The sequence below is a fragment of the Mus caroli genome, unplaced genomic scaffold (assembly GCF_978045245.1).
Source record: "Mus caroli unplaced genomic scaffold, Mus_caroli_1 scaffold_8, whole genome shotgun sequence".
NCBI classification, from domain to species: Eukaryota; Metazoa; Chordata; class Mammalia; order Rodentia; family Muridae; genus Mus; species Mus caroli.
Genome location: NW_028227263.1, coordinates 106424508 through 106452291, shown reverse-complemented (window position 1 = coordinate 106452291; position 27784 = coordinate 106424508). Strand labels below are relative to the sequence as shown.

At 44.3% G+C, this 27784-nt stretch overlaps 1 protein-coding gene across 2 annotated transcripts in view; it reads left to right on the top strand.

The window, feature by feature from the left end:
* The window catches only part of Vstm2b (V-set and transmembrane domain containing 2B), a 31026-nt gene extending 10365 nt beyond the window's left edge, over nt 1-20661 (top strand). For both annotated transcript variants that reach the window (XM_029479192.2, XM_021169183.3), the window contains exon 6: nt 20126-20661. In XM_029479192.2, the coding sequence (XP_029335052.1) occupies nt 20126-20214 (89 nt within the window). In that variant the 3' untranslated portion in view covers nt 20215-20661. The remainder of the gene's footprint in view (nt 1-20125) is intronic.
* Nucleotides 20662-27784: the final 7123 nt, after the last annotated feature.

The window sequence follows — 27784 nt, the reverse complement described above, 5'->3', positions numbered from 1 at the left end:
CCGCGAGAAGAGCCAAGCACCAGACTTTCTAAATGTCACCAGGAGCCAAACCACGAAGGAACCTCTCATTAAACACACCGGGAGCACATTTTTAAAGCTCTGAATGTTAAGGATTCCCTAAGCATCCGCAGGGATAAATGAGGTCAAGTGCTTCTGTAATATGATATTGATTAGTCCTGCTCCATTCGGACAGTGGCGAGGCCTTGCTTATGATCTAAAGCCTGGAGCTTTATGGGGATGATAGCAAGGCTTTAAGGTATTTTTGCAGCACTAGGTGGTGGTGGTGGCAATGGTGGTGGCGGTGATGGTATTAACTGTTTTATTCCCTAGTGCTCTGATGATATTTCCCATGCACGTTTTACAAACTCCTCTAGAGAAGTAAGAGAAGTCTCACTTTGTCTTACGTAATGGCTACAGAGAAGCTGAGGACGGGACAATTCTGAACTTCCTCCCTATTCCTATCTATTCCTTAGAGAGGACCTTCCTCAGAGTGATGCTTCCTGGGAAATGAGTCTGATGGCTTTCATAGTTTAAGGGAAGAGGAGCATGTAAATACCAGTGTGGATCACCCCCTTTGGCTCCTCCAAGGTTAGGGTTTGGCTGATGCGGAGCACTAAGTGATGGGGCAGACTGAGGGGGGAACTTGGCAATGGGAAAGCCCTCAGTAACTTGTTGAGGTGTAAGGCTGGAGCCACCCCATGCCATTCATGCAATGGCCCCTGAGACATAGACCTGCCCCCAACAATAATATGCTCAGATGGAGACTAATCTTTGAAACGGAATTTTCAGTTGTCATTATCACCATCTGGGATGAATCCTCAGAGTTACTTTAGACAGGCTAAAATTGGCTGGCTTTGCTGTTCTGCTAGTGGACTTTCTGTTGGGTGTCTGTTCAAAATAAGAAGCTGTGTCAATGACTGTTCTCATCACCATACCAAATTACTCAACAGAAGCATCTTAAAGGAAGAAAGCAGCATTTGTGTTGAGAGTTTTAAAGGGTTGTCAGTCATGACAGGGAAGGTGTGGCAGCTGGGGGCTCTGTTTGTGGTGGCAGTGGATTGTTACACAGTACCCACGAGGAAGGAGAGAGAGCTGGTGGGAAGTAGGGCTGGGCTGTCTAAAAATCCAAGGCTTGCTCTCACTGGGCTACCACCTCTAGCCATGCCTCTACTCCATGGGTTCCATTCCTCAAGCTCTGGATAGTGTCACCAGTTGATAACCATGTTGAGGACATTTCACATCCAACCATAATGGAAGCGGAAGTGGACATTTCAGAAGCTCCTCCCTGCTCTGTGCTCAAGGGTCCTTCTCCACCCATCCCAGAAGTACTCAGTCATCCAGCCAGAGGACTGTCACAATGTTCTGACTATTCGGGAGTCTTTGAAGGCTGATCTGTAACAGGACATGTCTTACTAGAATCAAACTGCCCACCCCATGCTGTTAATGAAGGAGGGCAAGGGAAAGACTTGGAGCATGCATGCCTCCAATGCTACCCATCTTGTCCTTGTGGGTGACTCAAAGCACACACCCAATAAATGCTAGGAGAGATCAGGAGGGAGTGGCAGCCACCACCACATGCGACACTTTATTGGTTCCCCTGACATTTTAATCATTCCCACTATTTAGCTAGCTCTTCTGCGGACAAACACAGGTTTGAATGACAGCAAATTCTATTTTGGGGCCTTGGAGCCCCGCCAAGCACCCAGAGTCACTGTATACAATTTGCCTTTCATAAGCAACAGCTTCCTCCTAGTATAAGCCCTTTGTGGGCTGGAATCATGACTTCATAGTTGCCATGAGCAGGTTTCTTTTCTGTTATCCTCTATATAGAACCAGGTTCTTCCTAGGCTGGATGGCAGCTGACTGCATCAGAGGAAGTTATCTGTTAATTTTCATAACTAGATGACCAAAACACCTGACAGAAAAAAGCAAGGACTGATTTTTGGCTCACTTTCAGAGGCACTGTTTCATGTGGTGGTTTGAATGAGAATAGCCCCATTGGCCCAATAAGTACTTGATCCCCAGGCGGTAGTGCTTTTTAGGTAGGTCTGGGGGGTGTGGCCTTGCTGGAGGAAGTATGTCACTGGGAGTGGGTGCTTGCCACAGAGTGGTTCCAAAGCCATGGTCCAGTCTTAGTTCACTGTCTGACTCCTGCTCATGGATTGGGATATGGACTCTCAGCTAAGAATGTTGGGAGCAAGGCTTGATCTTCAGGGCACAGTTAAAGGTAGAGGCCCTCAGAGATGCAGAGATGAGGGTTCTCGGTCCTAGAAAGGGCTGAGGGAGTGCAGTGAGCTGACTGCTGCAAGTTACCTGCTCTTTGTCATCTGCAGAGTAGGGATGGTGGCCCCTGCTCTGCTGCCCTCTGAAGACACTCAAGGGGGAGTAACTGAAAATGATGCCTGGAAGGGCTCTGTAAGCCAGGCCAGAGGGAAGTTCAACTACTTTTCTACACAAGAATTCTCCTTTCAAATACACCAGTAATGCCTATTGTGTTTGAAGTTACCACTAGACTTTCTTTGGAAATTCAAAGATGATTTGAACAGGATACCTGACCAAGCACTGAGAAGTTTGAGATAACCACAAAAGTAGAAAGGAGAGGGAGAACACTCGAGTTAGAGGACAGTCTGTACCCCCAGAAACTCATTGTAGAGACACTAGAGCTCAGAGGAAGGAGAGGGAAAGGACAAGGGGAAGGAGAGCATCAGACCCTGATCCTGCTATTCCTCATCTTCACTCCATCCCATTCCACTCCAGTATCCGCTAAGTCTTCCCTGCCTCTTTTTCAGCCTAGATGCTTCTTTAGCCATCTAAAACTCGCTCCAGGCTTGTCCAAAAAGACCAAACCATTATGATACGAGTCAGCAGTTACTAAGCTTAGTAGCTCATAGTAAGACCATAGTAAGCTATTGAGAATCTTGAGTAGGTGTGGAGTGTATAGCCTGGATATGAACAGAAAGGGCATGTACCCCTTCTTGTTCCCATATATCATGGTGCTTTGATATCATGGAACCCGGATCTCCAAGAAAATGAGGTCTCTTAATGGGCAAAACAGTGGCTTAGAAGGCAAATAAGAAAGGAAAGGATAGGATAGGCTGAGCCTCATCATCATCACTGTGTGGCCTGGCCAGCTCCATTCCCCTTTGCCTTCCAACTTCACACCTGTAAGATGAGGGGAGTGCAGAGTAGTAGGATTTTGTTTCTTGTTTAGGGGATGTGATAGTTTGAGCCCGGGTCTTACTATGAGCATAGTCAGACCTTGAACTAATTATCCTTACTATGAGCATAGGCAGGCTTTGAACTCATTATCCTTCTGCCTTTTCCTCCTTGGTGCTGAGGAAATAGATGTGAGCCACTGTGTTTGGCTTTGACTGGTAATTTTTGGATTGAAGAATATTTACAAGACATAGTGTTGGCTTATGCCTCTAATCCCAGCACTGGAGAGGCCAAGGGATTTGGGATTAAAGGCCAGAGGATGCTACACAGTGAAACTCAGGCAAGGGCAGGAAAGTGAGAGAAGAAGAGATCAGTTCTGAGAGATTAAGGGATCCTTGTAAGGAACACAAGGAGTGCCTCTGGGACCTTATAGGAAGATTGAGAAGGAACAAGAAGACACACCCAGAACACTCTAGTACCACGTCCTTCTCCAATCAAAACAACTCTGCTTTTCTCTGCTTTCTATGTCAGAGCTTACATATTTGAAAATTACTGAACTTGACATTTATGACATCAGTTACAAATGGAGATCTTAGAGGTGTACTGTGATCACATCCCACTCTGGAAGCACTGAACCTGTGACAACTGTCTTGACATTTGCTTGTGGTCAGTTGGATGTAGAAGAAGTACTTGGGATGGGGCTAGGAGATCTGCACAAGGCCACTGTGGGCTATGATGAGGTCATGTGGGTAGAGGACTGAGGCTCCACCTGACACCTGGTCATTGCTGGATACAGGGTGCCCCTGCTGGTGAAGAGGAGCTATTTTATGGCTTGGAATTACAGATTACCCGTGAATGGTGTATGCTGGCAGTGTTGTATAGATTAAAACTGGTCTCATGCCATGATATGTACTGGTAATTACTGCAAATAAGACAAGAAGCATAACACTTCCAAATGCTTGGGATAAAGGAGAAACTAAACCCATAGAATGACTCTCTGAGATTTCTTCTTATCAAGGAAAAAAACAAACTGTTTTTAAGTTGACAGGATAAAGAAAGAGAGTAGTGACTTCCAGGAAGAAGGATACAATGTGCAGATGTCCTTTTGCCAGGAAATTCAAAGGCCTTAAAAAGGGTTATTTGGCTCTGCAAGAAATGTGAGAAGTCAGAGTTCTGGTTAAATAAGATCAACCTGTACAATTTCAGAGTTGGTTTTTTTTTTCCTCTGAAGGGCATGGGGTCAGAGAAAACAGAGTGGAAGAAGGCAGGATCTTTGGAGATGGTAGATCCAGCCAGTGTGGAGACAGATAGGCTATGCAGCTCAGAGAAAACAGTGCCAAGAGAAGACAGTGTGTAGGATAGTTAGAGCAATAGGTAGATGGATGTCTGCAGAGAGGTGGAGTAGATGGAAAAGCAGATAGATGGCAGGTAAGCCAAGGGGAAGGGTATATAACTGGGTGGACATGAGATAATATAGTCATGAGTGGATGAAATGATGGAAAGGACGATGCAGTGGGTGGGAAGGGATGATTATGTGGGTAGGTGAGAAGACTGTGTGTGTGTGTGTGTACACGTACTGATGGGTGGGTGGATGGATTGACACATGGATGGAAAAATGAATGGATGAGTGGTTAAGTGTATCAGGACTAGACAGAAAAATTAGTAAGCAGTAAAACATGGAAGAGATTTATGGATGAGTAGAGAGAGGATTTATATTTTTCCTCACCTCGACAAAATACCGAACACAGGCAACTTAAATAAAGGAATCTTCATTTCGGGCTCATGGTTTTACAAGTTACTGTGGGTCCAAAGCGAGACAGAACACTGTGGTGGGAGCAAATGCTGAAGCACAGCTGGTCACCTTGTGTCAGCCAGGAAGCAAGGAGGAAATAAAGAACTAGACCTGCATAATATATAGTCCCCCCAAACAACCCTCCAGTAGCTTAACTCCAACCAGGCCTCACCTCCAAAGATATTCATACACTCTCAATAATACCATCAACTTAGGAATCCATCAATGGAGTCATCAGTGATTAGATCAGATCCCTCTATGAATAGATTCACCAGTTGAAGACCAAGCCTTTCTGATCCTTGGGGGCAAAAGCATTTCAGATCCAGAAAGGGGATGTGGTTGTCTCCACAAGGATGGATGGGTGGGTTGAAAATGGATGGAAAAAGTAGCTGCTGGGTAGGTGGGAAGAGGGATGTGGGAATGGGTGTGTAGCTGGTTGAAAGGGGCTACACAAAAGGATAAAAGATGAATGGGAAGATGGGTGAGTTGTGGACCAGGTGATCCTTGCTGGATACCTGGTTTGGGGCTGCCATCATGCCTAGCTGTAGAATTTCTGGCACACATACCAGGAAAGATGGCATAGAAAGAAAGATCCCAGGCAGTGATGTGATCAGAATGTTATTCCACTCTATGTTCTGTGCCCACCTCTGAACCACTGGATACAGAAGGTAGAGCTGAGGCACAGCCAGCCCACAGGTCACCACCAGCTTTCTGGTACAGTGTCATGTACCCTCCAGTGACTGGATACTAAGTTATCTGGGGAACACAGCGTGGCCCTAGACTTCTTGATGATATTCAAACGATACTGTAGGTTTGTCTCTGCAGACATATGTCTAGTCTCTAGGTGAATGGATGAACTGTATTTGCTTTAAAACTTAATGTAACAAGAAAATACACAAGAGCATAGTTCATGATGTGTTCTGTTCTAGAGTCATATTTTAATGCTTGACACATTCTGGGCAGTTCCCTGGCACTGGTTTTATTTAATGAACACATGTTATACAATTTTTCAAGCACTATCCCTCTGCAATTAAAATGCATTAACCATTTTGACCGAATTACATTTCTAAAGGTAAAGTCCTCAGTGAGAAACAGCATTCAGGTATCCCTGAAGCAGAAGCCAGATGGGAGTTGTAAATAGGAAGACAGGCCTGGTAAGGCTGATTGTTCTGGTCACATGGCTCTTCTCTACCCTGAGACTGCATGTCAGGTGATTGTCAGGCCTGGCTCTATGGTGAAGTGTAGGGAGGCTGGGACAAGGACCTCTGCTGTTTGCTTAGCAGCCTGAAATGAGCAAGCATTGAGAGACTACTCATTTTGTGCCTGACTCTTGGATCGTCTGACTAAAGGACCCTGAAACAGGAGAAAAGAACACCAGACAGCTTGAATGGATATGGGCTTCAGGGAGGGTTAGACATTCTTCTCCATCACCTTAGCTCTATTCTGTAGTCAGGGTAATTAGCACTCCAGAATCCACATGTGCACATTTCACATTGGGAAGTAGATTCAGGTCACCTAGAGCAAGTGTTTCCAAATCGTGTTCCCTTAAGCCCTATGAACTGCTGTGCACTGCCAGCTTTCGTTAGTTTATTTTTAATAAGTATATTTATGTTTGCATGTTTATTTATTGTAGTGCTGGGGATCAAGAGCCTACATTTGGGGTAAGCATTGTGCCACTGAACCACACTGCTAGCCTCTCACTGGTGGATTCTAGGCAGGTGCTCTACCACTGCGATGCATCAGTCTCTTGCCAGTTTTCTGCTGGTTGTATTTTGGCTTCATTTAGCAATTAGTTTGAGAATAAAAATTCTACCACTTAAATATACTTAAATACCACTGATATGGCACAAATCACATTTAAAAACGTGTGTACAAATTATAATTATATATAATTTATATATATATATATTATGAAATAGACAAAGCCTACAAATATATTGCACACATCAATGCACTACATTCTATTGAAGGGACTTGGAAGAGCTTATAAAAATGCATGTTGCATGATAGGACACATTAAGAAAGAAACGAGTGGAAGAAAATGTTGAAATGAGTCTGAGAAAATGTGCATGAGAGATGGATCTGAGTCCTATTCAGATCCATATTCAGGTCAGGTTATTGAGCCTGGCTCCCTGTGGATCTAGGACTGGTTCTTAGCCCCAGGTGGAGGCTGTGTATGGAGCATCCAGCCACTCTGCACAGTGGGCATCTGGGGAGAATGAGAGTGTTTAACCATCAGCCCTTCAAACGCTGCATCTCACACTGCAGGCAGTGTGCAAAGAGACAGGGAGACATGAAGCTGAGTCATAGTCTCCCCTCTCTCTGGCTCACCCTTTGCCAGAAGACATGGGTGTCAGAAAGTAAACACACCCACAGCAGCCCACATGCAGCCTAGAGGAAACTGAATCTGCTCTAGAGGCCCTGGGACAAGGGGAGTCTCTAACCTGATACTAGAAAGGAACTCTTGGGAGGGGGGAGACAGGTTAGTGGGGGGCACGGAGGATGGAACTAGAATGAGGCTGTGCCCAGATGAGAGTTGATGTGGTGAAAAGCTGTGCAAGGGGGAAGTACAGTGACAATGTCCAATAGAGGCAGAGATATTTTGGATATTCTTATGGGACCGCTGGGCTCAGCAGGGGAAGCCTGGTATACTCCAATGACCTGGAGTATAAAGGGTGATCTGACAATTAATGAGTCCACACAGTTAGCATCCTTATGGAGACATGCTTTGATTCACTCAAAGGAAGGAAGGGGCAGGTGAAAAATGGTCTGGAGACAGTTCAGAAGTTCTAGCCGGCTAGAGAGCCTAGAATTCACAGATACCAGGAAGCCACTTGCCATAACCCTCTACTGGCATTCTACAGCTCTGTAATGTTAGGTAAGTCACTAACTGACTCTAGGACTTACCCATAAAAGGAAAAAAAAAGGGGGGGGGGTTCCTCTTACTAAGGTCACTGTGAGCGGGTTAAAGGAGAGAATTCTCTCAAAGGGTAAGGTAAATTTCTAAGCACTAAGAATGATTTGGGTGCCTATTAGCACTGTATGGCCCCAAAGATTATCAAACCAAATCAGATAGGGTGCAGGATCTCTCCAGATGAGGACTGGCCCCCACACAGAAAGGCAGCCCCCACACACTCAGCTGCTGAGCTGAGGAGCCACTGCCCATAGCCACCTGGCTATGAAGAACGTGACCATTTTGAAATAGTCTGGCAAAGACCCGCCAACTGAGTTGGCCATTCAAGAAAGTGTTATATGAATGTGTGAAAATGTCACAAATGCAGCCAGAATGCTTGGCTCAGTGATAGACTCCACCAATGAAAGAGGGGCTGGGGTGTGGTTTAATGGATACGGCACCTGCCTAGAAGCCCCAGTGAGGGGCTGCGAAGTGTGGTTCAGTGCTAGTGCTCCTGCCTTGGATCCCTAGCCAGGGGCTGGAAGTTTAGTTTAATGGTAGAGTACTCGCCTAGAATGCACTAGTGAGGGGCTATGTGTGGCTCAGTGGTAGAGCAGCTGCCTAAAATCCCCAGTAAGGGGCTAAGGTGTGACTCAGTGGTAGAGCCCCTGCCTAGAATCCCCCAGTGAGGGGCTAAGATGTGGCTCAGTGGTGAAGCACTTGCCTAGGATACATCAGAGAGGGGCTGGGATATGGTTCAATGCTAGAACACCTGCCTGGAATCCCCTAGTGAGGGACTATAGTGTGGCTTAGTGGTAGAATACTAGGCTCCAACCCCAGCAATGCAGAAAATGTTAAATGAAACACATTATTCTGTGTACAATTAGCATGAAACAACAAGAAAACAATGAAAATATGTTAGAATTCAGAAGGAAACTCCTCCCAGTTCTTGCTCTGGAAGTTGGGCTGGGCTCCAACTGTGACTAGTGGGGAAAAATGACTTTTTCTTCTTTGGTTTAGGAGAGGCATAGGTGGTGGCTGTAGTCTACTGTGTGGACAGAAGGTATACAGCCTGGGTGGTCTTTATTTGTATCAGATAAAGACAGGGGACTTTTCATTAAACTTGGGTCTCCAGCAGACAGTTAGTGTGCCTTGATGTAAGTATAGCCCATGAAGTATTTGGAGTAGCCTGGCACTGGACACTGCCCACTGTTTATCTGAAACCTCAAAGTTATCTGTGTGACCTGTAATTTATCTGGAAATCCTGAACTTCAGCCAAGTTAATTCTTTTCACCAGATCTCAGTTTTTTCAGTCTAAAATTTGTGTGTGTGTGTGTGTGTCTGTCTGTCTGTCTGACTGACTGACTGTGTGTTTTAAGTACACTTAGCGTGGGGTGTTGTACACATCTATAATCCTAATACTCAGAAGGCTGATGTACAAGGATTAAGTAGAGATGTTAGTGCCTGGCTTTCTGTGCCTTAGTGACTGAGGCTGACTCCCTGGCAGAGGCAACATGCAGTCAAGACATAAAGGATGGATCAGTCCAAGAGAAGCAGAGGCACTGGTTAATTGTACAGGTTCATTTTGAGGGCTGGCAAAGACAATGGACCAGTGTACATGGCTGGATGTGTGGTACTATCGGGATGGTCAAGAGAGGTTCTCATGGTGGCACTGAGGTGGCAGTCCTTTCCTCTGTAGTGGGGATCTGTCCAGGGCTCTGCACCATAGGATGCCTTCTCCAAGTATATGCATGAAGCAATTTGGGCATTGTTGGCAATGAGGTGAGGAAAATATTTTAGAAACCCAAGGCCACCATTAAGCTGCGACAGAGAAATGACTCAACTCCATGGTTGTACTCTGTGTGTTTTACTCACCTATGATAAGTTTGGGTAATGTATAGAAAGGTTTATGAATTGAAAGATTAGTCCCCAGATGGTGGCATTGTTAAGAGATGACTGCGCCACAGTCCAACTCTACCAGTCCAACTGCACCACCACCTCCATGGCTGGAGTCAGCCATTGCTGGATTCATAGCTGAAATGATTTGTTAGGAAGAGGAAGATCATTGCACCAAGAGGGAGTCAGCCACTGAGGGTGTGGCATTAAGGATATATTTCACCCAGCACCCTTGTTCTCTGCTCTTTGTATCTGGTTTCCATGCGGTGAGAGGCATGCCCCCATTGTGCCCTTCTGCCGTCATGTTCTACCTTCTCACAGCCTCAAAGCAGTGATCCAGTGGACCATGGACTGACACCTCTGAAAGCACCAGCCAAAGAAATCCTTCCTCCTGTGAGGTGATTTAGTGAGGTATTTTGTCACAGTAATAAAAAGTGACTCAAGTACTCTAGAAGCAGGTATCCTCCTTCCACTGTGTAGGGTGGGGGACTAGAGGAGTTGACTTAAGCAGGAAGCCTCATGGGCCTGGGTAGGATGAGTAGGCAGAAAGCCACCAGCAAAGGGCACAGGCCCACATCTCAACTACAGTCTATGCCCCCAGATCCCATGGCAGGTTTTTTCCTAAGAGATATCTACTTCCTTTAAAACACAACAGTATTAGTTAGTTGCTTCTAGTTTTTGCCCCATTTACCAGCACATATTAATTTTATAACAGAAATGAGTTCCACCCAAACAAACTCCCTCAGTGCTCAATTATTCCTCACAGGCTCCCTTTGGATAAATATCCATGAAGAGGCTTTAATTAAAATGTCAAAAGGGGAGGCAGCTTTGCATGGTGCCATCTTCCCACTCAGCAGCAAGCTGGACTCACGCAGAGTCCATCAGGGGAACTGAGAACTGGGCTTGCCAGGAGGGTCAGCCCCATGTCAGAGAAGGGGCCTGCACCTGCCCACTGCACAGCTGAGCACAGACCTAGTAGGATCCAAGCCAGACTCCTTCTGGGTTCTGAGCCAGAGCTGGCTCAGACTCTGTGAACTTGGACATTAACAAATGGCAGGGTGTGAGGATGTATGTGACTGAGAAACGGTATACAGGAACCCATGCTCAGAGGCAAGGGTGGTGGCTTGCAGCTCATCTGGGCCCAGGCTGGTGGTCATGAGGTCAAAGACTTGGAGATTCCTGCTGAGAAGGTCATCCAGCCTCAGTGGAAGGAAAAGTGGGATCAGGGGTGCAGGTGCCTGGGCATTTCCAAAATTTGTATGCTAATAATATGTGCCTCCTAATTTTCATGTCAGATTAGAATTTACTTTCTGTTGAAGACTCTAAGGACTTTGATTTCCACCCCTCTACAAACCAGGTTCCATTCTCATGTGGCCATGTGCTTCACTTTGTCAATAGGCTCTGAAGAAAATAGGCCAGAGAGGCAGGAATTGGGGGAGTGAGAGATTGTGATGAAGAATGAAGGCCAATCCCCTGAAGTGACAGGTTGCCTTAGTAGCAGCCTAGGCTTCTGGATGATATGTAGAGAGGGGATCAAATGAGACATTGACCTTGGCCAGGATGCTGCCATACTTTCTTGGCTCTCCTTTAGAGGAGGAGGGGTTGGTCTGCTGCTCTCACAAAGAGGACAAGTGCCCCTGCTATGGCAGGGTCTTCAGAGCAGGTCTTAGAAAAGGAGGTCTCTCTTTAGCCTTGAATGGAGGTTCAAGTTCAAGGGCTAGGCTTTTGTTTCATCCACAGAGGCTACAAAAGAAGAAAGCAATACAATTGAATGTGAGCGAGTAAGGACCCTCATCTAGCATACTTGGCGTGGGTCCCTAAGTTTTCTAGCCAAGAAATCTTTGTTCAGAAGACAGGTTAGAACCTCCCAAAGTACAAAGCAGCTTTCAGTGGCCATAGTATGCTCAGTAGAAGGGGGCAGGGAGCAGCTGCAAATATACCCTCCAGGGTTCCTCCTGAAATCACAGCCAGGTTCAAGGCTAGAATGACTGCATATGAAAAGATGGAGTAGTACCAACCTTTGGACCAGCTCTCCCGCTGCCTGCACTGTATGTGTGCACATTCTGCAGAGCTCTGCAGAGGGAGGCACAAATAGTCAAAGCCTGCAGTTCCAGCCTGCAAAATGAGCTTCAGCCCACTCAGGCCACCCGAGCCAGAATCAGCTTGCTGACCTAAAAATATCATAACTCTACTTATACTTCCCAGGCCTGGAAAAAAGAAAGAAAGAAAAAGTGCAGTTTTCGAACAACTCTGAAAAGCCCCTAGCCAAGTGCTGTATGTGTTCGAGCTGCTGAGCAGATCAGCCTTCCCCCAGCCCTGCCACAGCTCTCAGCCTGCTGAATCATTAGATAGGCTGGTTGGGTGGAGAGGTTCCTCAGCTCTCCATATGCCCCAGACCAGATGCCCCAGGCTCACATGTGGGTACCAGTGCCAAACCCACAAGGTTCCCTGTTAGTTAGACTTGTGTCACTGTGGCAAAATAGCCAACATGAACAACTTTAAAAAAAACCAAACCAAAACAAAACCTTTTATTTTGTTCCATTTCCAAGGCTTCTGTCCCTGGCTCTATTGCTTGGGGCCTACAATGAGGCACAGCATTATGGTGGGGGCCTATGATAGTGTGAGACTATTCATCTCATCATGGGCAGGAAGGGGAGAGCACAAGACACACTACAAGTGACCTGACTCCCTCCAACTAGGTCCTGCCTAAAAAGTTTCCAAGACCTCATAAAATGTCACTGGTACCTGGGAACAAAGCTTTCATTCCGTGACGGGGAGACCTCAAATCACAACTGTAGACCACCATGGGAGCTTCGTTCACAGGATTGGATTCTACACAGAGAGCAAAGCAAGAATCAAGAGGAAGCTCCGACACAGCCTCCTCCTTTCCTTTATCAAGATATTAAATGGCTTCAACAATTCTGTACACTTTTCTGACAGGGCTTTAGAAATCTTCTGTTGCTGGATAAATAGAAATGAGGAATTTCCCAGACAAAGGATGCTTAGATTGAGATGTGTGCATGTGTGCATGTGTGCGTGTGTGTGTGTGTGTGTGTGTGTGTGAGAAAGAGAGAGAGAGAGAGAGAGAGAGAGAGTATATACATGCAAGCACATCCACTCATATTCATTGTATTCTTTCTGTTTTTCTTCATTATTATATTTATTTATTATCTGCACTTCCCATTTGTCCTCTGTTTCCCTACTTCCTTTTCCTCTCTACCTTCCTCCTTCCTTTTCCTCCTCTTACACAAACATGGTGTCAGGTCTCAGTATGTAATCCAGGCTGACGAAACTTTTAATCCTTCTGCCTAAGTGTTGAGATTATGTGCCACTCCACTTGATTCAGAGTCTCTTTTAAATGATTCCAGAATATCTATTTTCCTTCTCACTTCCTAAATGATAAACATTAATTTTTTACCTTCATCTTGAGCTAAAGACAGTTCAGTTTCATTAAGAACAATCAATCCGGGTGTGGTGGCGCACGCCTTTAATCCCAGCACTTGGGAGGCAGAGGCAGGTGGATTTCTGAGTTTGAGGCCACCCTGGTTTACAGAGTGAGTTCCAGGATAGCCAGGACTACACAGAGAAACCCTGTCTTGAAAAACAACAACAAACACCAACAACAAAAAAGAAAAATCAAGGCAGCAGTGCTTGGTTTGAGGTGAAGATGAATGAGCCAGACTGCGTCCCAGGGCTTTCCTCACCTTCCAGGCTGCCCAAGTTTCCAGCTTTATTAAGACTAATATACTTGTGTGTACTCCAGCACTATTCCTTGTTCTCCTCTGAAGGGGAAGAAATAGATGAAGAGGCTGTTAGCATCCAATCAGTTCAGCTTACCACCTATCTATTCAGTCTCTATTCAGTAGCCTAGGAGTGTCAGAAAGGAGATTAGTGAGCCCATCCCAGCTGGGCCAAACACATCTATCCAGCACTGTCTACTTGTGCTCTACAAGGTCAAGCAGAGTTGCACTTATCAGTTCAGATAGCAGTGAACAGTTTTGGCTGTATCTGGAAGTCTGGGAGGTAGAGACTCAGGCCCCACATACAGAGTAGACCTGTAGCCCAGTGCTAGACATCACAACAGGAATTCTCCATTGAAGAACATGACCCCTTGGTCATTAAGATCCAGGGGTATTTTAAAAATAAGTAGACGAGGAGACAGTTGCCTATGTTGGAAAAGTTCCCTCTTGGGAGCACATTCACAAAATTCCTTTTTGAGTTCTGTTCAGATGAGATTGTGGTCATAAGTTTGTTCTTGGAGTTGGTTCTCTCCTTCCACCTTTACATGGTTCTGGGGATTGAACTCAGGCCACCAGACTTTCAAGTATGCTTAGCCATCTTGCTAGCCTTAAAATGTTATATGTATTTATTTATGTGGTGCTGGGGATCAAATCCAGGGCCCTGTACATTTAGATAAGTGCTGTCTCTCTGAGATACAGTCCTAGATCCTGCTGTTTGTTTGCTTATTTGTAGACAGGGCCTCATGTTGTAGCTCAGGTGGACCGTCCTGGCTGAACCTCCTGAGTATTAGAATTGCAGTGTCCAGCACTCCTGCCTTACACTGGCTTTTTCTAAAACTTTTGCTTGCATGGCACTGACTATTTGGGCCTCTTTTGTTTATGTGTTGTATGGGCTGTGTTTTGCTGTATGACAGAAGACCTTAAAACCTCAGTGACTTTGGTGTGACAACATAGGAATTTATACAGCTACGTGATTTGTCTGAGTCCATCAGGGCATTTCCTCACTTGGTCTCTGCTGGGCTCATCTAAGCAGTTGGTACCAATTTCATTGGTTAGTCCAGAGGGACCTCAGCTAGGACATCCCATTACCCTCATCCTTCAGCAGGGTGACTCAGGCTTAGACAGCTCATTCTGAAAGTTCACATCCCATGATACTCCACTAACTACAACAGGACTTGTTGGGGGAGGGAGGACACTAATCATAGGATGTGCATGGTGGAGACTGGGAAGCCTTTTAGTGACCATTTTTGTAGCCTATTTTTTTTTTTAAAGATTTATTTATTTATTATATGTAAGTACACTGTAGCTGTCTTCAGACACTTCAGAAGAGGGCGCCAGATCTCGTTATGGATGGTTGTGAGCCACCATGTGGTTGCTGGGAGTTGAACTCTGGACCTTCGGAAGAGCAGTCGGTGCTCTTACCCACTGAGCCATCTCACCAGCCCCTGTAGCCTATTTCTATGGTATTGCTTAATCTAGATCCCAGTTTAGTGACGCCAGCCCCACACATACTAATTTTCTGGCATATGTTACAAGACCCAGAGAGATGAAGAGGGGATTACACAAGCAGTTAGCAGCAGGAATAGGCTTTGGAACCCAATTGCAGCCTCCAAGCAGATATCCAAATTGGATGCCCCACAGACATTGATTTCTACTTTTCATAGGCTACATCTTAGACAACTACCATGTGATCCTCCAGTCTCTGGTGCTTCCACTTCTGGCTCAGCACAGACTAGAAAGCTGCTTTTTACATAATGAAGATTGAACTCAGGCCTCTGTGAATATTATGGACCACTGAGCTATGTGTGTGTGTGTGTGTGTGTGTGTGTGTGTGTGTGTGTGTGTGTGTGTTTTATCTGCAAATTTTTAATCTTGAGCAAGCAAAACTCTTAATAGTGACTGTGACAGTTAAGGGGCACTTGGCGGAAAGTTTAAATCTCCTTTCCTCTCCTGTGCCCACAGTTCCACCCAGCCATCCATCCCCTGCCTGGCTCACATTCCCATTGGTTACTTCTTTGGCCACTGCAGACATTGATGGTTTGAAATTCTGTATACAACTGCACCAGCTTTTAGACACCACTCATGTTTGTTTCTGTCACCTCTAGGGTTTGCAAGAATGTAAAGATCAATATCTAGATACTGGAAAGTTCGCAGGATGTCTGGGATCCCAAGCTCTATACACCCAAGAAGTACCCCTGTCCCCTATAGTTCTATTCTAATCCATGTGCCAGAGAGCCCCTGGATTCCATCCAGACCCCTAGCCATCCATCAACTCACTCATCACCACATCTGTCTTCCTAGCAGTGTATGACAATGAGAAGGTACAAAGGAAGATGACAGTCCTTGGAGCAATCAATGCACTGTGATTTTCTCTGTCAGTGATGACCAGAGGTTGAGTGGACAGACCGTGGGAGGGCAGAATGGAAACTGTCTGGAAAATTATGATCTGAAGGCCAGCGTATCTGGATGGAGTTCTTTCCTTGAACTTCTCAGCTGGGGTCAGGGCAGTGCACAGAAATAGAAGCTCTGGTGACACTGGTCACAGAAAGAGGTTGCTGTCTCCTCACTCCATAGTGTGAGCCAGTGGCAGTCTATATATGGGCAGCTGGAGTCATAGAGCTTCTAACTGGAATCTGTTCAGCTCCTTGCATGGGGCATGAGTTCTATGACACACGCAGTTGCAGGAAGAGCAAGATGGACAAGTGAGTACGGGAAATGCTTTGGATCCAATTATATAATGCCTAGGTATGCACCTGGTGGCCAGCTTACCACCCTCACATATCCATGTTTACTACCGCACTAGCCACAACCATCAAGGTACTGAATCAGCCTAAGTGCTCCGGAGATGAGTGGGTAAAGAAAATGGCATTATATGTACAGATTAGGATTTTATTGAGATGAAATTATGATAGTTTCGAGAAAAAACAAGTATTATGTCTTTCTAGGCTTTAAATTCCCCCCTCATCCTCCCCCTTTCTCTTTCTCTCTCTGTATCCCTTTGTTATGAAAATAGAAGGAACACTATTTAGAAAGGAGACCAGTAGTACTGGTGACTGAGTGGGGCTGTATTGAAGCAAAGTCTGATGAAGAACATGTATGGAGAAAGTTAGGATGAAAACGATAATTTTGGATGGTAATTAAATGAACAAATGTTACCTCCTCGTCTTCCTCCACTCCCCCCCTCCTCCCTATGATCCAAGGCTCAGGGAACATCTAAGACCAGAGGACCGGGATGTATGCTATGAGATTGTGTCTTACATGTATAACAAGGAATTGTACCTATGAAATCTCAACAATATGGCTGCCTAAACAAGACCTGCACAATTGCAAGAACAGTTGACATACTAACAGAGATGGGGGGAACTCATAAAGTCTCACCCTTCAATGAAGGGATATAGGCAATGTATGAAGAGAAAGCATTCCTCTCCTTGGATGAGCCCCTTAATAGCTATCCAGTCTCACTAAATACATACACATATGAGCAACAGAAAATCAACACACACACACACACCCCACATGCAGAAATGGATAGTAATAGTTAGGGAAGACATAAATTTGAGATAGTTGGTTGGGCTATGGTGGAGGAGTTAGAGGGGAGAAGGGAAGGGTGAAAATGTTATAAATGTAATTCTCATATATTAATTTCTCAAAAAAAACCCTAATATCAAGAACTGAAAAGAAAGGAAAAGATTGGTAGTTCTTTTACATGTTTATTCTCTGATTTCATTCTTTTTAATTAGATATTTTCTTTGTTTACATTTCAAATGCTATCCCCTTTCCTAGTTTCCTCTCTGAAAATCCCCTATACCTTCCCTCCCGCCCCCCTCTCCCCAACCCACCCACTCCCACTTCCTGGTCCTGGCATTCCTCTGTACTGGGGCATATGATCTTCGCAATACCAAGAGCCTCTCCTCCCACTGATGGCCAACTAGGCCATCCTCTGCTACATATCCAGCTAGAGATACAAGCTCTGGGGGTACTGGTTAGTTCATATTGTTGTTCCTCCTATAGCGTTGCAGACCCCTTCAGCTCCTTGGGTACTTTCTCTAGCTCCTTCTTTGGGGACCCTGTGTTCCATCCAATAGATGACTGTGAGCATCCACTTCGGCATTTGCCAGGCACTGGCATAGCCTTACAGGAGACAGCTATATCAGGATCCTGTCAGCAAAATCTTGTTTGCATATGCAATAGTGTCTAGGTTTGGTGATAGTTTACGATTTGTATCCCCAGGTGGGGAAGTCTCTGGATGGTCATTCCTTCAGTCTCAGCTTCAAACTTTGTAACTCCTTCCATGGGTATTTTGTACCCCATTCTAAGAAGGAACAAAGTATCCACAGTTTGGTCTTCCTTCTTGAGTTTCATGTGTTATGCAAATTGTATCTTGGGTATTCTGTTTCTGGACTAACATCCACTTATCAGTGAGTACATATCATATGTGTTCTTTTGTGATTGGGTTACCTCACTCAGGACGATATCCTCCAGATCCATCCATTTGCCTAAGAATTTCATAAATTCATTGTTTTTAATAGCTGAGTAGTACTCCATTGTGTAAATGTACCACATTTTCTGTATCCATTCCTCTGTTGAGGGACATCTGGGTTCTTTCCAACTTCTAGCTATTATAAATAAGGCTGCTATGAACATAGTGGAACATGTATCCTTATTACAAGTTGGAACATCTTCTGAGTATATGCCCAGGAGAGGTATTGCTGGATCTTCCGGGAGTACTATGTCGAATTTTCTGAGGAACTGTCAAACTGATTTTCAGAGTGGTTGTACCAGATTGCAATTCCACCAGCAATGGAGGAGTGTTCCTCTTTCACCACATCCTTGCCAGCATCTGCTGTCACATGAATTTTTGATCTTAGCCCTTCTGACTGGTGTGAGGTGGAATCTCAGGGTTGTTTTGGTTTGCATTTCCCAGATGAATAAGGATGTTGAACATTTTTTCAGGTGCTTCTCAGCAATTCGGTATTCCTCAGGTAAGAATTCTTTGTTTCTAGTTATTTGGTTTTCTGGAGTCTAACTTCTTGTGTTCTTTATATATATATTATTCCCCAATCGGATTTAGGATTGGTAAAGATTTTTTCCCAATCTGTTGGTGACCTTTTTGTCTTATTGGCAGCGTCCTTTGCTTTACAGAAGCTTTGCAATTTTATGAAGTCCCATTTGTCGATTCTTGATCTTACAACACAAGCCATTGGTGTTCTGTTTAGGAATTTACCCCCTGTGCCCATATCTTTGAGGCTTTCCCCCACTTTCTCCTCTGACTTTTAGTGTTTTTGGTTTTATGTGGAGTTCCTTGATCCACTTAGGCTTCAGCTTTGTACAAGGAGATACGAATGGATCAATTCACATTCTTCCACACGATAACCACCAGTTTAGCTATCACCATTTTTTGAAAATGCTGTCTCTTTTCCACTGGATGGTTTTAGCTCCTTTGTCAAAGATCACGTGACCATAGGTGTGTGGGTTCATTTCCAGGTCTTCAATTCTATTCCTTTAATCACCCTGTCTGTCACTATACCATTAACATGCAGTTTTTATTACAATTTTTCTGTGTACTTTTACATTACTAAGATTGACACTATTACTACACATTCAGACCCAGCCTTGCTGAGGAAGCCCCTCTTCTAACCTCATGGAGACAAGTGGGCCCAGCTGCTCCAGCAGCAGCCAAGGAAGGCAGCTTTGAAAAGCCTCTACACCATCTGTATATCTGGAGTTGTCCAGTGGAAGAGCCTCCCCAAACCCTCTAGGGTGCAGGGTTGCAGCCCAGATGGCTGAGAGTCCAGGGGAAATTTATAGGAGAGCAGTCAGCAGTGATGTTTTCCAGCATCCCATCTGGCAGTGGTTTCTCACAGCACCAAGGGAGAAGAGCAGAAATTCCCAAGAGAAGCAGCACATTTTGCAGCTCAGGAGCCAGGGGCTCTTGGATGGGCTTTCCCTGGCTACAGAGTGAAGCCTTTGCAACATCTGGACACTTTGAGAAGAGATGAGGAGCTGAGCAGTGGCCTGGAGGAGAAATGATGAAGACACGCATGGAGTGTTTGCACAGAGGAAAGCCTAGGTTTTGAAGAAAGGAGTGGACATGGTGCCATATTTATAGAATCTTGAGTATTAACTCATTCCAGGCTGTGAATCCTGAGTGCCATACCTGAAGGAGTGGCTTGACAGGACGTCATGGAAGGAAGGCTCACACACAGAAACATCAAACCATTTAAGAAAGGGCTTGTGTGTGAATGCTGAGCTGGGCCATTTAGTCAAGGAGGTTGGGGGAGGAGACATGGAGGCTGGAACTGTGTTTAGATGTGGCTTCTTCATTGAGGAAGTAGGGGAGGTGAGCCTTTGTGTCAAGGATATGTTGAACAATTATGGTGGGGACAAAAGAAGCAGGTTCTTTAGTAAAATAAGGCAGTGACTTGGACCTTTGAACTACAGTTGATTTAGCACTTCTGCCTCAGGGCAAAGGCACTTAAGTCTGACAACAATTGTTCCATCCTTTAACCTGAAACAGTCACCAGCAGCCTCTTGCTAGCTGGCTACTGTGTTTTCAGAAGCAGGAAAGCCTCCCTCTGTCCTGGACTGCCTCAGGGCTCCAGGTTCTCAGGATTCAAGCTGACTGTCCATCTTTTTCTTCACTTGCAGGTACCGGCCCAGGCTACAGTGCAGATCCTCTGCTGTCTCTGCTCTTGTTAGCACTACATAAGTTCCTGCACCCACTTCTGGGCCACTGACAGCCATCAAACCTCAGCAGGCACCCTGGGAGGACACCTTGCCACATGGACACAGGGACTGAGGGAAGCATGAAGAAGTCCATGCAAAAATAAATAAATCATATTTTTGGGGAAGTAACACAGATCTAGAAGACTTAAAATAATGCATCAATTTTCCAAATAGGATGGGGTGCAGGCCGTGCGGTGTGCATGGGGCGCCAAGTTCTTCACGGCAATGTATTTTTCTTTCCTCCACATTCCCTCTGAATCTTCATTTTGCACGAACTCTTGAGCAAGTCCCTTGAGGATAGTATGTAAAAAATGTTGGGTCAAAGCCTTTCTGACAAAGTAAAATATTTTTAGGAGATTATTGTGTTTAGAAAATTTTTCTTTGAATTTACATTTTCTTTGGGGGATTTTTCTTTTTTTATTAAATTATTTCTTTGGAGACATTTTGATTAAAAAGAAACATCATAATTAAAATTCACTGTCAATAATATTTATTTTTAAATAAAAATTGGAAACAAGGATATACAGTTGTTTATAAACTGTATTGTATATTGCTGAACAATAGTTGTATTAAAAAGAAAACCTTTTAAATAGACTTTCTACAGCCATGTATGACTGACTGTCAAGCTTCAGTGCCTGCTGCAGCCAGACACTGTGGCCTTCTCTTCTCAGACAGCATCTGTTGGGCCCCTGGCATGGAAGGAAGGCATCTCGGGACACCTGGCTGGGCCACAGAGAGCAGATGAGAATACCTGCCCAGCCTGTCAAGGGACAGTGGGCTTCCTAGAGGCAAGAATGAGTACGGTGAGAGACAGAGCCACGGTATGAGTCAAGAGGCAGACTTCCCCTCTTGCCTTCAGTAGATCTGCTGTGCACTTACCTACTGTGAGCTTATGGACCACCCTGTACTGGTCCTAGGTTTACTGATCCTCAAAAAGGGAGTCTGGAAAGATGGCTAATCTCTTGTACTCTCTTACCTTGCACCTACAGATGTCTTCTAGCCTCTGAGATATGAGTTGGGGATAGGTTGCATGTCTCAGAGATACAATTAGGCCCTGGTAGCTAGTTATTTTTCATTTCATGACAGCTCCATTAAATACCCAGTCTTGTGGTTTGTTTAAAATATAGCCAGACTTTTATACATATTGTTTATTTTGGGAGTTTTGTTTCAGTTTTGGATTGGTTAAATAATGGTTAAATAATTGGTTAAATGCTATGTTTTTCTTTAATGAGGTTGCATGCAATAACCTAGGCTTACCTGAAATTTCTGCATAGCACAGGGCATTTCTGAATTTATAAGCCTCCTTTGCCTCCTCAGTCTCCTAAATTTGGGGAGTATAGGTGTGAGACACACTGTCTGGCTTAACCTAGGTTTCCAATATGTATGGTTGTCATCATTGCTCAGCAAATGCTTTCTTTCTCCTCTGACCAAGTATGTGTTGTGACTACATTTTCTATCATCTAATGGCAGGTGGGCCCACAACACTCACTGGAAGAGCAGGCTAATTAAAGATACTTGGTTGCTGATACAAGGCTCGCTGAAACACTCTCCTCCAGTATGACCATAGGACCATTTAAAATAGCAAGAGCCTTCTGCTCCCCCAGCTAGGGGACACTAATGCCTGTCAAGAAGAAAGATTACACAGTCCTTAAAGAGAAAAGACCCTTACATACTTCAATCCTTTGATTTTGGAGGGACTGCTTGTTACTACAGCACAAACCTGCCTATCCTGACTAGTTCAGTATTTAGATGATCAATTGCTTAGCTAGGAAGAAAAGGAAAATCTTATGTTTGGAAAATCCCACATGTGCAGAGACCCTGGCATGCCCTTGGTGCTGTGTGAAACAACAACAAAAAAAAATCCTTAGGACCACTGTTTCTGTTGGATGCATAAGGCTGTTCCATGTTTCACTTCTATTGATCAGTACCAATGGAGCTGTAAATTTAATCATTTTGCCTGGTAGATAGTGCTTCTGTACAGAAAGGTCATCTGTTTTTATAGTGAACTCAACATTGTGCTGGGTTAATATCACTATATATCTTAGTCCTCTGTGCAAAAGGCACTTCCCAGATGTCAGCTTGAATGGAGCCATGTGTTAGAGAAAGGCTGATATGCCAGATGACCAGGGCAGGGGCGAGGGTGCTGAAATTTTTCTCCATCAACAAAGTCAGATCCTGATGCACAGGCAAAGTAGGCCAGGGCCCTAATGAGGTTCTCACTCTTGTGTAAAGGGAATGAGAAAGAAAGGTAGGTGACCTGTAGAGACTGCTGGATCTCAGAGGTGGGTGTGGTGGTGCATGTTTTTTTAATCCCACTACTCAAGTGGCAGAGGAAGGAGGATCTCTGTGACCTCAGGACCAGTGTTGTCTGCATAGAGAGTATCAGGCCAGCCAGAATCACATGATGAGACCCTGTTTTAAACAAAACGAAATCCCAACCAACCAACCAAACAAACAACCCCCCCAAAAAAAAACCAAACCCCAAATCAGCACCTGTAGCACAGAGGGATAAATATTTCATATCCTTGCATGGAGGACAGACTAGACATTTGGCCAAGGCTATGGTAAGCAAACAGTAGCAATTGTCAGATGCTCCAAGAACTAAATGACAAGAATATCAAGGAAGGGAATGTTTAACCCCTTGACACGTTCTCTACTCCAACCACAGGACAAATGGAGCTCACACAGAAGCTCTGAACCAAGCAGGAAGTAAGAGGGCCCTGTGAATTCGGTTACTGTCGTCCCAGTCCCAGCTGGATCACTGTGAGCACAAAAGGAGAAGTGTGCACCTGCAGATTCACAATGCAGACTGTGGGCTGTGTCGTTCTTGCAGCTCTCTAGGAAGACAGAAGCACAGCCTGTATTGAAATAGACATTCTGTATACAAACCTGGAAAGGCAAACATACCCAAACTGGAAAACCATAACACTTACTGCCTAAACTCCCTTTCCTCTTTATTATTTGTTTTTTGACAAAGACAGGCATGAGTAGGATTCAAGGAAGAGAGAACATTTCTATGTGACAACCACACATTGTGTTGTGGGGTGCTGTGGTCTCAGTCTGTAAGCAGCACCCAATCTGCTTACAGAACTGGAACTCTGTAGGTCAGTGTGGCAGTTACCTGACAATAAGAGCTGGAGGGGAAGAAAGAGAGCCACAGGATAATCCACAGAGTAAAAGAAAACAGGAGAAGGATGGGGAGGTTACCATGCCTAAGACTTACGGGAAACCCTGAATTCTGCAGTCCTGATAAAGATGACATGCTGGTACATCCCAAGGGCCAACTTACTCATATTCTTAGGCAGTAATCAGTCTTTAACAGCATATCCTTGGTGGGAACAGACAGAAATTCTTGGCATTCCACATGATGTGATATGATCAAATACAGTAACACTCTGAATTCTAATCTTACCCCAAGTCCATGTTTCTAGTGACAGCTCTGACCCAGGAGGAACAGGGTCTGCCTGACCCATCCAAGGTGGGCCTTGGTTTTAGGTACAAAGAGCTGGGCCACTTGGGGCTGCTGTGCTCAGGGGCTAAGGGGCTTCTGATGCTTCTGGATGAGGCCCAGCTCCTACGGCTTTGCTAGAAACCCCCTGGACATCACATTTATTGACAATGAGAGCTCCCATTCCACTAGCATTTTTGAGGTTTCAAACTCTGCTTTTCTTGGACAAGACATGGCAAGAGGTTCAGCACGTGAACATAGTTCATGCACGCATCTGCATTGTGCTCACATTCATATCTATAGGGAAGCTCCAGATAGTCTGGATGTTCAGACTTTGCCCAGTTACTATGATGTCCCTCAGGGATATCTGCTGTCACCAGCCAAGAACCAGGACAAGCCACCAAGCATAAGAGAATGAATACCCTTTCCCTTACTGTTAAAACCTTTATGCGGGCCTAGCAAACACAGAAGTGGATGATCACAGTCAGCTATTGGATGGATCACACAGCCCCCAATGGAGGAGCTAGAGAAATTACCCAAGGAGCTAAAGGGAACTGCAACCCTATAGGTGGAACAACAATATGAACTAACCAGTACCCCGGAGCTCTTGTCTCTAGCTGCATATGTATTGAAAGATGGCCTAGTCGGCCATCACTGCAAAGAGAGGCCCATTGGACTTGCAAACTTTATATGCTCCAGTACAGGGGAACCCCAGGGCCAAAAAGGGGGAGTGGGTGGGTAGGGGATGGGGGAGGTATGGGGGACTTTTGGGATAGCATTGAAAATGTAAACGAGGAAAATACCTAATAAAAAATAAATTAAAAACAAAAACAAAAACAAAAAAAAACCTTTATGCAATACCTGCCCCATTTTGCTCCTGCAAAATCAACATGAGACAAAGTATTGAAACGCTGGTAGTAGTGAGCACTTAAATGACAGAGCCCCACGGGTACCAAAACCATACTTCAGGTAAAAGAAAACATGACTTTGCATCTAGACTAATCTAGCAACTACAGAAAAACAAGCAAACAAAACTCAAAGAGTTCGATGTTGCCTGTACTCAATGCTTTAAAAGAATTGGATTGGAAAACAAAACAAAACACTTAGCAGCAAACACACATGGCATTCAGGAGATTGAGGCAGGGGATCTAAAATTTGAAGTCAGCCTAAGCTACATAGTAAGGTCCTGCCTGTACCAGAAACATAAAAAAGAAAAGAAAAAAATGTTGGAGTTAGGAAAGATTGCTTGTAGTTGTGTTGCTATTGTTGTTGTTTATTGTTTTTGAGAAAGACCTAGGCTGGCCTCAAACTTGAAATGATCCTTCTGCCTCAGCTTCCTAAGTACTGGAATTATAGGTATGAGTCTACATGTCCAGCTAGAGGAAGTTTTGACTGCATGAGATCTCAAGAGTGTTTGTTTATCCAAAACTACTACAAAGAAAGGTAAGAGTAGCTGGGACCTGTGGAACATGTTTGTGATCATATCCCATCAGAGGTAGAGACAAGATGATCAACACCAATTCCTGACCAACCTGGTCTAGCTTGAGAGTTCAATGCTAGCTGAGGTTACACTGTGATAAACTGTCTCAAAATACCTAAGTTTTTAAAACCCAGAAGAGATTTGTAAGTATCTCTGTCAAAAACCAAAACAAATAAACAAACAAACAAACAAAAAACAAAAACTGGGATTAAGGAAGTATAAAGAATTCTTAGAAAGTAATAAGGAAAAATAGGAGGGACAGGACATTGAGGTGGCCTAGAAGTATCTGTATTTGCCACCAAATTCAACAGTCATAGTTAAATCCTCAGGACCCACATGGTAAAAGGAGAAAGCATACTCCTGCAAGTTGTCCTCTTCTACTGTATTAACACAAACACAAACCCAACACTACCACCACCACCACCACCATCACCACCACCACTACCACTATACCCACACTCTTAGTAAGAAATACAAAAACCAATGGAAAAATAGATAAGATACACCAATGTCATGGAAGTAAAACCATGGCCAGTAAACATACAAAGGTACTCAGTCTGAATAGTGATTTTAAAAAAAAAGCCAAAACCACAATGGCTATGCTCATTTATTTACCTAAATTTTAAAATTGTGACAGTGCCAATTATTATAGTACACATGGATCTACAAGATCACTCAAGGATCAACTGTGGCATGACTTGGTACAATCATAACAGAAAGAAGTTGGATGTGGATTGTTAAAACTGAATATTCAGATACACTAACCCAAAGATTCTGTGTCTGAGTGTCAAACTTTGCGTATGTCTGCCAGAATCTTGTAGAGCTTTCTTTATATACTCTGGAAAAATTTGTCTGTAAGCAGGACAGTGGACAGATGTTGTAGAGTATCCTCATGATGGAATATCACATGGGCCAGAGAGAATGAGCCACAAACAACAAGGTTCCAAACAGTGAACTTAAGCATCTGTTAACATGAATAAAAGGAAAATCACAAACACTGTGTACAGTGCAATGCCTGTAGGAAAAAAGTCAAAACTGAGCCAAAGCCAATAGACACCTGACACATGATGGACTGAAGAAAGGATAAGATTGGTGGATACAGATGGTACTTATATACATACATACATACATGCTAAATAAAGCTAGATATGTAATTAATAGTAGATAGCTACATAATTAATAAGTCAGATATATAGATGATATGATATATAAAGGATAGAAAAATAGGCACTTAAGGATGGGTGGAAAGGCACATGATTGATAGATGTGTATATGAGAGAGAGATGATGGAAGATAGAGAAAGATGCAGATAAACAGGGGGATGATAGGCTGGCTATCTGGACCAGTGGGTAAAGGTACTTGCTACCAGGCCTGATGACCAGAGAGAGTTCCATGGTAGAAAGATAAAATAAAACAACTCCCAAAAGTTGTCCTTTGATTTATTTGATCCATAAACACACACACACACACACACACAAATGAAATATAATAAAAATATTATTCAAAAAATACTGTCTCAATAAACAAGTGGTGGTGAGAGCCACCTGGGCCTGAGAGACTCAGGGTGATGAGGAGCCCAGGGGTGGATAGAGGTGAGAATCAAGACCTCGGTTTTTAGACTGAGAGGTGGGTACTTACTGAATTATCAAAAATTACCGAGTGAATGAGTAGGATCATAGGCAGAACAACAACAGCAGCTCATAAGCATGACAGCCAGTGATTGATTTTGTCTCCACAGATGAACTAAAATAAAGAAGGAAACTCCTTCTATGTAGCCCCATGAGTCACACACAGTAAAAAGTCTGCATGCCCAAGACAAATTTACCTCCAATTCAGTCTCTTACCTATTTCTGCAAACTGGACATTCTCACTCCACGTCTCACTCACTTATTTGTTTGGCCTGCAACAGGGAGTTGTATAACTGTCTTACCATACCAGGCACTCTTACTGCTTCCCTTAAAGCCTACCAACCAGGTGGCTACCCGCTTGCCTCAGAAAGACACATGGTCTCAGCACCTGTGGGAATGAGAGCTTGCATGTTGACGGTTTCCATCCAATCTTTCACCTGCACGGTTCCTGCTGCCTGTGGCCTCTAGTGGCTTTCCAGGGTAGGAGACAGGGCAGAGTATCAGAGTGTTCCTCCAAACAGGGAGCTAAAGGTATAAGTTAACTCCTAGTCTGAACCAGGTTATTGATCAAAATATGTGTCCTGTTTAGTGTTTAAAATGACATCAACATAGTTAGACTGGATGACAGATGACTTAGGTTTCCCTTTTCAAAGAAAATGTTGACTTATTTTTTTTCCAATGCATAATTCTTTGGGTAGATTACAGTATACAATTTTGCCTGTATGGCTTTGGAAAAAAAGTCTGCAGTGAGCATGTTTATAACATCATCTGCTGACGTATCAAGCCGGTCCCATGAGCAGTTAAAAGGATTCCTGTTCTCTAAATTCCAAAAGGCTAGGCAGTGGCTATCCAAGCTGCCCTGGCTTCCCCAGCCCCCAGCTTCTCCCACTGCCACCTCCTGCAGCTTCTCCAAACCCCAATCTAACAAATTGGTGCTTTTAGGCATAAAAATCCACACTTGTATTTCAGAATGCTAATTCCCATTAAATAGGATGTCAATTTTCCAAGCAAGTCTCTCCTTTATC